This window comes from Podarcis erhardii, assembly GCF_964252035.2.
Source record: "Podarcis erhardii genome assembly, chromosome: 9".
Taxonomy (NCBI): Eukaryota; Metazoa; Chordata; class Lepidosauria; order Squamata; family Lacertidae; genus Podarcis; species Podarcis erhardii.
This window is the reverse complement of record NC_138512.1, coordinates 81,017,044-81,027,704: the sequence shown is the minus strand read 5'-3', so window position 1 is coordinate 81,027,704 and position 10,661 is coordinate 81,017,044. Positions and strand designations below refer to the sequence as shown.

Genomic DNA, 10,661 nt, shown 5'->3' with positions numbered 1-10,661 from the left:
GTTGGCTGGAGCAGAAGGCAGGGCTCAGCGTCCCCTCTCCTGGCCTGCTCCAAACTGCAGCCTCCCAAAGCAGCTCCAAAAACCTGCTTTGCTCAGCCCCCCACCCACCCGTTGCCCCCTGGGGCACTCAGCCCCCCCCCCAGTGCATTCAGCTCCACTGAAACAAAATGCTTTAATATGAAAATAGACATCTGTAGAAAAATATTGCCCAAGATGGATCCTGCAAGGACCCAAGGGGTTCCCCTGCCCCCGCCCCGACTTCCCCATCAGATCTCACCCAGGTCTTCGTAGACGGAGGCCGGCCGGCTCTCGTCCACTGACTGCTCCTCCCGACTGCCCCCCCCTGAGCGACGGGGGCTGGCCAGGGGCGGCTTCACCACCTTGCTGTAGAGGGGCTCCTCCCCCCCGCGGCCACTGTTGTTGTTGTTGCTGTTGCCGGGGGCCGGTCTGGGGGCTCCAGGCTGGGGGGGCTTCTTGTGGGTGCGGGGGGGCTTGGGGGCAGGGCAGGGCTTGGGGGGCTTGGAGAGGCCTTGCTTCGGGGGGAAGGCCGGCACTGAATATTCCCCCGTGCCCAGCACGCAGGGCAGCTCGTAGCCAGCCGGGCTTTCCATGCCCTGCGTCCGCCAGGCCTCGCAGGGGAGGCGGGCCTCATCGTAGATGGCAGTGGGGGTGGGCGCTGGCCACTGGGCCCGCCCCTCCGGCTCGTCGTAGATGTGCACCTTGCCGCTGTGCTTCTCCGGGCCAGGCCCCACCTCCTCATACAGCAGTTTGCTCTGGGGAGGGCAACGCTCCTTGCCCCCCTCGCGCCGGCTGTCCACGGGTTCCGCATAGAGGGCGTCTGGCTGGGGGCGAGGGGCCCTGAGCGCGTCCAGAGGCTCGGAGTAGACGTTGCCCGCGTCCTCGGGGGGCAGTGGGTGTCCTGGCACCTCAGGGAGTGGGGAGCGGGGGGGAGTGCTGGGCCACTTGGCCAGAGGCTCGCGCAGGCCCAGCCCCTTGGCGGGGGCCACCACCTCCTCTTCCTCCGCAGCAGTGGCAGCGCTGAGCTTGGCCGGGGCCGGGCGCAGGCCGGGCCTCTCGGGGGCCAGAGCGGGCGCCAGGCTCTCCCCCTCCAGGCTGAGCGAGCCGGCCAGGGCGCCCGGGAGCTGGCCCACCTCGGCATCCAGGGAGCAGGTGCTGTGCCGATGCTCAACCACCTGTGCCTTCTGCGCCTGAATGGCCGCCTCCACCACGTGGAAGATCTCGTTGCCCTGCTTGGTCTCAAAGGTGAAGTTGCCTGGCCCAGACTCACAGCGCCGGCCAGCTTCAAAGGAGAACATCACCTGCGGGGCAGAGAGCGGGGACAGTCAGGGGCCGCAAAGGAGCCCCGGGGCCAAGAGGCACCCTTTGAGGGGCACAGGAACCTCCCCCGCCCCTGCTCTGCCCACTCTGAGCACAAGCCCCGCCAGCCAGAATCCCACAGGGCCAGCAAGAGAGCTTCTGAGCTGGCCGTAAAGCCCTTGGGCAGCACAGAAGGCCGGGGGCTTCTCCCCACTGCCCCACCCAGTGCCAGCTGGGCACCTCCTCAACCACTGAGGGAGCCCAGCCCCCATCACCAGCTCTCCCAGGGCAGCTCCTCCTGTTCACAGAGTTGCAGAATTGAAAGGGCCCCTGAGGGGCATCTAGTCCAACCCCCGTGCAATGCAGGAATCTCAACTAAATCACCCCCTGGGCTTCCATGATCCCTGTCCCTGCCCCCAGGAATTCAACCTCTCCCCCCCCCCCGCCTACCTGCCTCTCCCTCCCACATGCACCCCTCCTCCTGGACCCACCTTGTCCCGGCCATATCTGCGGAGCAGCCGGTAGGGCCAGGTAAAGAGGGGCTGGTTGGAGTGGGGGTCCCCAAGGATGAGGCCCTCACCGGACGCCTTGAGCACGTAGACCCCCTGCAGCTTGCAGCGCTCAGCAGCCTCCGTCTTCTGCACCGTCACCCAGAACTCGCTGACTGTGGCCAAGGGGGAAAGTCAGAGCAGGAGACCCCCAGGGACCCTCGAGGGGGCAGGCACCCGCCCAGCAGCTGTCACCCAGAATCAGCAGCCCTAGCAGCCAGAATCCTCCCAGCCCAAGCTGCGTTTTCCAAAACGAGGGACTCCCAGCATGCAATTCTGTCCTGCAGCAGCTGTGACTTCCTATGGAACTCCCTCTGCCCCACCACCCAAACTACGGGGGGGGGGGGGGGGAACGGGCCGAAAGTCTGATGGGGACAGGGTGGAGCCAGCTCTGCTCCTGAGCGCCTCCTACCTTCCTCTCGGGAGTAGTAAATGGCGTTCATGGCCATCTCCAGGGGTCGCCCCCCAGCGCAGTCGGCTGCAGGCTGTGCTGCTTTGCCTGGGTTGCCCTGCCGGGAGAGAAGACCATCAGCAGACACCCCAGCCCTTCCTAGGAATGGCAGCTCCTCTGCTGCAGGGGGCGTCCAGGGCATCCCCGGCATGCACAGCACCCCTGCCGCCCCTGAGCACAGCCAGGGGGGGCCAAGGAGTGAAGTGGGGGGCTCTTCCCAACAGCCAAGGCTGACCAGCCCTCCACTGTCCCTGGAACACTGGGAGCTGCCTTATGCAGAGCCAGCACAGTATTGTCTACACTGGCTGGCAGCAGCAGCTGAGCAGGGTTTCAGGCAAAGGCCTCTCCCTGCAAGGCGCTGAACCCCCCCCCCCCAACCGCCACCCCAGGGTGGGCTCACCAGAAAGGCTGCCTCACAGAGCCTGGCCATCCAGTCGGCCGCCTCGTGGGGCTCGGCGGCAAAGAGGTAGCTGCGCTCGCTGGTCTCCAGGCGGAAGGCGGAAAGGCCCTCCTTGGGGCTGCCGTCTGGGGCGGGGGCCACGCTCACGCAGTCCGCCAGGCGCACAATCTTCTTGTCCAGGCGCCTGGTGCCCACTCGCTCCACCGGCACGGGACCCTCCTTGCCGTCGAAGAACTCCAGGCGCGCCACACCATGCGGGCTGGCCGGGTAGAGCACAAACCAGCTCTTCTTCCATCGCTGCAACGAGAGGCAGAGCGGAAATGGGGGCAGAGGAGCCGCAGGGACACACAGTCAGTGCACTTGGAGCCTGCCTTTCTGCAAGGGAAGGGTCTGCCCTCCCCTTGCTGCCTTCAGCTGGCATATGAGAGGCCCAACAGGTGCCTCCAAGTCAGGGTTCGAGGAGAACCCAATGCACACGCACACAACCCCCTGGTGGCCAACATGGAGCCCCCATCCCTGCTGAGCAGGGGCTGATGGGAACTGCAGTCCGACCGGTCCCTGGAGGCCCCCAGACGGCCCCCTTGTGCCCCAATGGGGGCTCAACAGGCTTTAGCTTCTTTCTCTGGGGAGGGGCTCCAGTGATGTAGGAGGAAGCAGGCCACTTATTAATAATATGAATGCTTTTATTTCTTTATATGCTGCCCAGCTAGCTGGGCTGCCCTACCCGCTTTGGGCGGCTTCCATCAAAATATCAAAAAGCCATAGAGTAAAGCATCAAAGATTAAGAAAGTCCCTACACGGGGCTTCCCCTCCCTCCGTGAGGTGGTGGTGTGGTTCTTGTGCTCCACTTGGGGGGAGAAGTGGTGGAGAGACCCTCTTGTCTTCCCTCCCTGAAGGAGGCTGGTCTGGGCGAAGAGCCGTCAATCCGGCCTGGTCCACTTCTGCTCCCTGCAGCGGCCACGACGCCCCACCCCGTCTGGGCCAAACCAGGTACCCCTAATAGCACCCCGGGGCGCCGGGGGGATGCGCTCGCCTGGCGCACGTTTGTGGAAAAGCCCTGAGAAGAGAGCAGAGCCCGTCGCCGGGGCCGGACCCAGAGTTGGAAGCTGGACGGGCGGCCCCCGAGGGCGAGACAAGGCGCCCGAGCGGCAGGAATGAACGCTGCCGCCGCCGCCAAGCCGCTTCCTCCGCGCGCGGCTCCTCTGGCTTCGACGGGGCGTCAGAAGAAGGGAGAGCACGGAAGGTGCCCCAAGCAGCCCAGGCGCGGGTCCCGTAAGGGCCTTCGGGCAGGGAGGTGGTCGGGGCGTTTCGTCGAGGCAGAGCAGCCCACGGGGCCCCCAGCCCGAAGGGGCGGCGCGGACCGGGCGGGGCCGCGCCGGGTCCAGGAGAGTCGCCCCTGGGCTGCCCGCGCTTTCGCCCCGCGCAGAGACCGCGCTGCCGGCAGCGCCCCATCCCGGAAGCGCCGGCGGGCGGGCGGGCGGGCGGGCGGGTGGCGCTCGGAGAACCCCCGCCGAGGGGCCCGGCCGCGGCAGGACGCCCTTACCTTGGCGCCGATGCGCAGCCCCGACGGCTGCTGGAGCAGGAGCGGCCCGGCCTTGACAGGCGGGTCCATCCGGAAGAGTCGCCGCGGGCAGCCCAGCCGCTCCGGGTCTGTCGCCGCCGCCGCCTCTCGGCGCGGGGAGGGGCTTCGCCGACGGAGCGGAAGCCGCCGGGCGGGGAGGGGCGGCTCCGCCCCCAGGCCAGGGATGGGGGGCTCGCCGGGCTCAGCCCGGCCGCGCTCGGGGCCGCCCTCTGGCCGGAAGCAGCCTCGAAGGACGGCCGCCCGGGGGGCCCTTTCTCTGCTCGGGGGCCTCATCCCGGACGACGAGGCCGCCGCCAAGGGAACATTCGAAGCGAACTGGTTTCGGGATCCAAAGTTGACCTCTGCGTTTGGGACGTTGCCAGACCAGAAACAGCAAAACTTCGACGGGACCAAAGAAAGTTTGAGAAAACAGTCCGCTTTAATCCCCAACCTACGCAAAAAAGAAGAAGAAAGAAGCGCGTTTGTATTTTGAAGCGTGGTGGCAAGTCCCGGGGGGGACGGGGACTTTTGCTTCGTGACTCCGGAGCTCGTAGGTCTCGGGTGGGAGCGCGTGTCCGTGGGCGGGAGGAGCCCCGCGCTGCAGGTCTGTCCTGGACCCCCGAAGAGCTGCTCGGTCGCAATGCGGAGTCGGCCCGGGCGGGGAAGCCGCAGGAGAGGAGTGGGGTCTCTCGCACTCCGGACTCGCGGGCGGGTTTCCCAGGATGGGCATCTGGCTGGCAATGGGGGGCGGGGGTAGCCAGGAGGCTGGACGAGCGGGGTCCCCTTTGGGGTGATTCAGCAGCAGCCACAGGGGGAGGGGGGAACACAAATGCCGCCGGGGAATGACCTGCGCTTGACCACTGGACCCTCCCAGCACAGACAATGGCCTGACCTGGGCCCTCAAGGAGGACTGGCATCCAGCGGGGCCCAAGCCTCTCCTGCCCTTGGAGCCCAGAGGAGGCGGGCAGAGCTCCTGCAGCAGCTGCATGGCTGAGGGTGGCTGGCATGGGAAGGGGGCTTCTGCTGAACCCCAGGGCCTCTCAGCTGAGAGGCATCTGGAGTATGGCATTTTTATTTTATTTTGTTTGTTTGTTTGTATACCACACTTCATCCCTAGATTTTGGGGCAATCATAACATAAAATAAAAGAAAAACACAAAATATGCAATAAAAACAAGAACAAAAACCAACCAACCAATAACCCATCCCCACCACATTTAAGAGAGTATCCTTGAAGGCCTGCTTGAAAGGGAACAAAGAAGGGCCTCAGAAGATTCTCTCTTTTTTTAAAAAAATAATATTTATTAGAATTTCAAAAACATTACAAAGATACAAAAGCAAAAAAGGATAAAAAGAAAAAATAACAAAATACAGAAAAAAACAATTAAAAACTTTTCCATCTTTCAATGTCTTATCTTTCATTTACTTGTTTCCCTGACCTCCTCATACCTCCCTTTTTTGTATTCTAATTCAATTAACAATTTCAGCAAATCCTTTCCATTTTAGTTTTTATCCTAATAATTTATCTTAATATATTATAACTTTACATTCTCACCTATTCATAATCCAATTTTACCTTATTCTGTAACATTACTGCTAAAAATTTGCGTTACTTTGTTTAACCTTATCTTGCCATAAAACACCTTGAAACTTAAAACTTAATGCTTATTTATACATAACTCTTTATATCATTTCTACTAAAGCCAGACAGTTTCATTCCAACATTTTCCCTAATATTCATTAATTTTACACTACTTCCCCAAATTAAAAATTTTTCTTTATAGACTTTCCAATTTTCATCCAACGTCCCTCTTTCCTGGTCTCGGGTTATGTCAGTCCTTACTGTCTATTCCACTTAGTCCATCAACCTGGTAGTCTTACGTCCGAGGCTCTTAAATCTCTTCCATGCCCCTTCTGCAAATCATCTTCTTGTTGTTTATACTCATTGAGGAGTAGGTCTCTGGGGGATTTCAGCCCATTGTTATCTCCATCTCCCCTCATCAAACCAACCCATTCCCCACAGTCCCACTCCCCACAGTCATCAATACAATCCAGAAAGTATTTAACAGGATATTTCAAAGTCCCTCCAAGATTAAAATCCTCCTCAGCTCCAGACTCCCACCGGCCCATTCCAAATTCAATCTTCCAAAACGACGGCTTATGCTCCTGCAGGGCCTCAGGGTTCTCCATTATTATTGCTTGTGGTACCATCACAACCTCTTCCATTATCATCTGGCTTTGCATTTGCACAGTCGAACCAGTTTCCTGAGTTGGTCTCTGTATAATTTCTGCGTCAGTATTCCCTATTTGTTCACATTCCCTGACTACAACAGTCATCAAATCCAACTTCTCATTCATCAAATCCATCTTCTCATGCAGCTGCTCCAGCAAAGCGCTCGTCTTGCAGAAAGCAAGCACCCAAACTTCCTCCAAACACATTTTTGTTCAAGGTCACTGTCTGCTTCCACGATGTTAATCTCGCAGCTGTGAAGTCCCAAATAAATAAACTGCAGAGCAACAATTTGACAAGCTCCCTCTAGAGGAGACAGTTTCTATTTGTAACCATCTTTTTAAGCATATCCAACAAAAGAAAAGTTACTTTCAATTTTCAAATATTTTGTTTCTTTAAAATGCAAAAGGCAACATTGGAATCAATTTGTTTCTCTTTTTAGCTATCTGTCAAAATGTTCCATTCACAGTCAATGGACGTCTCAATCAATTTCTGTCTCTGACCCCCGTTCCCAGGTTAGACAGTGGAAACTTATTTTTCTTTACTCCCTCTCCTGCAGACTTAAACAGTCCAGTTGGGGATTTTAGTGGTTATAAATGAAGAAAATTTCGACCTTTACCACAATTTTCCAGGCTATTAGCTTGCAAAGGTCTTTGCTTCAGTCTATTTACAAAAAGCGGAAGGTGGACTTCCTGTTTTGAACCTTCCCGCTTCGATGCCAAATTAGAATATTTCTTGGTCCAATTTTCCGTTTCTACTCACGGGTACTTGTTTAGAGTCCAAATGTCAACAGGAAAAAGTCAGCGCTCTCCGACGATGGCAATGCGGCTTCCCTCCGTGAAAATAGCAATCAGTTTGGGAAAGAGGTGGGTTTGCCCTGCCAGACTTTAAACTTTATTATGAATCAGCAGCTTTTTGCTGGCTGAAGGATTGGCTACTTCTTGAAAACACAGACATTTAGGATTTGGAAGGTTTTAACAATGTATTTGGATGGCATGCATATCTGTGGTATGATAAGATCAAAGCACATAAAGCATTTAAAAACCATATTGTTAGGAAAGCATTGTTTAATGTTTGGATAAGATACAAGGATTTATTGGAAAATAAAACCCCAAGGTGGCTGTCACCGATGGAAGCAAAAGCTCTGAAAAGGCTCAATATGGATGCCAAGTGGCCGAAATATTGGGAAACTTTGGAACAAGAAGGAGATAAATTGAAATTGCAGAGTTTTGAGAAATTAAAAGATAAAGTGTGAGACTGGTTTCACTATTATCAGATAATGGAGGCTTATAAGTTGGATAAGAAAATTGGCTTCCAGGTGGGAAAATCAAAATTAGAAACAGAATTGTTAGAACCCAAAACTAAGAATTTGTCAAGGATGTATAACTTGCTGTTGAAATGGAACACTCAGGATGAAACGGTTAAATCCGCTATGATTAAATGGGCACAAGATGTTGGACATAATATCATGTTTGCTGACTGGGAACAGTTTTGGAACACCGGCATGAAGTTTACGGCATGTAATGCCCTAAGAGAGAATATTATGAAAATGATCTATAGGTGGTACATGACCCCAGTCAAGCTTGCAAAAATTTATCATTTGCCCGATAATAAATGCTGGAAATGTAGAGAAAATGAAGGCACATTTTTTCACCTTTGGTGGACGTGCCCAAGGATTAAGGCTTTCTGGGAGATGATATATAATGAACTGAAAAAGGTATTTAAATATACCCCTTTGAAGAAACCAGAGGCCTTTCTTCTGGGCATAGTTGACCAATCGGTGTTAAAGAAGGATAGAACTTTCTTTATGTATGCCACAACAGCAGCAAGAATACTCATCGCAAAATATTGGAAGACACAAGATCTACCCACTTTGGAAGAATGGCAGATGAAGGTGACGGACTACATGGAATTAGCCGAAATGACTGGCCGGATCCGAGATCAGGGAGAAGAGTCAGTGGAAGAAGACTGGAAGAAATTTAAAGACTACTTACAGAGACATTGTAAAATTAATGAATGTTAGAACAATGTTGGATTGGAACTAAGTGGTTTTTAGCTGTAATGGGTTAAAAGAATATGAAAAAATGGGTTTATACAAGTAAAAATTCAAGATTGTAATAACTTAAAAATAAGATTTGGGTAGCGTAAAGAGGGAAAGAAATTGTTGAATCAATAATTTGATTTGAAATAAAAAAAAGGGAGGTATGAGGAGGTCCGAGAAACAAGTTAATGAAAAATAATGTGATGGAAAGGTTGACTGTTTTTAACAATTTTTATTTTGTATTTTGTATTTTGTATTTTTTCTTTTTTCCTTTTTCTTTTTTGTAATGTAAAAACCTTAATAAAAATTTTATATATATAAAAAAAGAAAATAGCAATCCGTTCGCAGCACCGCGCTGCTCACCCTACTTCACTCCGGAGCCCCAAAATGGGGTTCCCCATGAGTAGGGGAGGCACTCCTGGTGCTCTGCTGAACCCCACGTTCCCAGGCTTCTTCCACCTGGGATTTCTAGCGGGTCCCCGCCTTCGCCGCGGCGGGAAGACCCAATTTCCACGGAGCCCGTTCCTCCGATTGGAGGAACTCTGCCATTCCCCGATGGCGCTAACCCGGAAGTCTCCTCAGAAGATGATCTCAGGGTCCAAGTACGTTCATATTGAAGGAGGTGGTTCTTGAGGTATTGCGATCCTGAGCTGTTTAAGGCTTTAATAGGGTGTTACAGGAAAAATCCGAGGGCTCCCTTGGACAAAACAAAGACACCAACCAGGATAACTTGGAGCAAAACAGCAGCCTGTAGGCTTGGCCTTTATTGAACTGTTGCAACAGGGTATTCCCCTCATGTGCAGGAGAGAGGAAAGACCCAGAAGAATAGTGTGCAAGGTCTTATAAAAACTTTTGAAATTCCCCTCCTCTAGATCAAGCCCACCCCCAGAAACATCATGCATACATTACAGAAAGGAGGGGTTGAGGGAGGCATACATTACAGAAAGGAGGGGTTGAGGGAGGAGTTGGTGGTAACCTGAGTGTCTTGTCACCTGGCTGGTTCCTCCTTTCCCCCTCCCCCTGAGTCACTTCCAGGAACTTCCAGGAGACAAAGGGGAGTTTGCAGTTTCCTGCCCCCTGAGGGAAGATCTGATCAGTGTCCTTTGTTTCAGTCCATGCTGAATCCACTCCCATATGCAAGTTCTTTGTGATCTTGATTGTCTTCTGTCTGGGATCATCAGGGTTGGCATGGGCAGGGCTCCTGTGTATGTGCTGAGACAGTGAAGGGATTATGGCTGACCAGGACTAAGTCACCCCCCTTTGTTAGTTCTTGTCATATGGAGTAAAATAAAAATGGAACAGTGCAAATCCGATGTATGGTTGATTTTCTATGAATTTATAACAGAAATGTGGCGTGTGTGTGTGTGTGAAGTTTATACAAACAGAATGATTGGGGTGGGGGGGTTCCTGCTACAAGGGCAAAACCAGTACTTTGAATTGGGCCCAGAAACTCATTGGCAGCCAGTGCAGTTGCACCAGGATCAGTGTCATGTTCTCCAACCCTCTTGCCCCGGTGAGCAACCTGGCTTCTGAATTCTGCACCAGCTTAAGTTTCCAGAGGCAGCTCCACGTACAATGCCTTGCAGTAATCTAACTTAAGAGAGGGGGAGAGCATAGACAATGGAAGTTAGGCTGTCCCTGTCCAGATAAGGATGCAGCTGGGTCACCAGCAAAGCTGATGGAGGGTTTTCCCAGTTTCCACGGCACTCGGGTCACCTGAGCCTCAAGAAGTACAGTACCCACAAGCGACGACGTCCCTGCTGCTACAGAGTCCTCTGAAATCAGTAGCAGGCGGCCGGGCAGGGCTGCTCTTTCCCCACTAGAGGGCGCTTGCGCCATCCTTGGTTCCAGCACCAGCTGTTCCAGCGCATTTAGGATGCCTAGAAACTCGGCCTCTTTGTCGTGCCCGGAACCCACATGCAGCCCGCCTAGGTGAGCGTAGCGGAAGTCGCCCGTTGCGTCCGTGCCTCTGCTTTTGGATGCTTCCTTGATTTCCTTCATCCTGTCAAGGTCTCCTTGAGCATTTGGATGGGGGGGGGGGACTGTGGCATGTTTCCAGGACTGAATTACTCCGGGGCTTTCATCCCTCAATCAGTTGAAAAGCTGTCAAAAAC

At 54.1% G+C, this 10,661-nt stretch overlaps 1 protein-coding gene across 1 annotated transcript; it reads right to left on the bottom strand.

The window, feature by feature from the left end:
• Positions 1-158: 158 nt before the first annotated feature.
• DOK1 (docking protein 1) lies at positions 159-4,391 on the bottom strand. The gene is made up of 5 exons (XM_081877491.1): positions 4,260-4,391; positions 2,717-3,013; positions 2,278-2,374; positions 1,809-1,981; positions 159-1,319 (listed from the first exon to the last, which is right to left on the bottom strand). Exons 1-5 carry the CDS (start codon positions 4,326-4,328, stop codon positions 267-269), a joined length of 1,689 nt encoding a protein of 562 aa, XP_081733617.1. The 5' UTR covers positions 4,329-4,391; the 3' UTR covers positions 159-266.
• Positions 4,392-10,661: the final 6,270 nt, after the last annotated feature.

What these genes read in the sequence shown, in the direction of transcription:
- DOK1 (XM_081877491.1), bottom strand. Translation starts at nt 4,328, where the DNA reads ATGGACCCGCCTGTCAAGGCCGGGCCGCTCCTGCTCCAGCAGCCGTCG. An exon ending in TCTGTGAGGCAGCCTTTCTG is followed by an intron (nt 2,375 to 2,716) that starts GTGAGCCCACCC and finishes CTCTCCCGGCAG; the next exon opens with GGCAACCCAGGCAAAGCAGC. An exon ending in TTACTACTCCCGAGAGGAAG is followed by an intron (nt 1,982 to 2,277) that starts GTAGGAGGCGCT and finishes CCTTGGCCACAG; the next exon opens with TCAGCGAGTTCTGGGTGACG.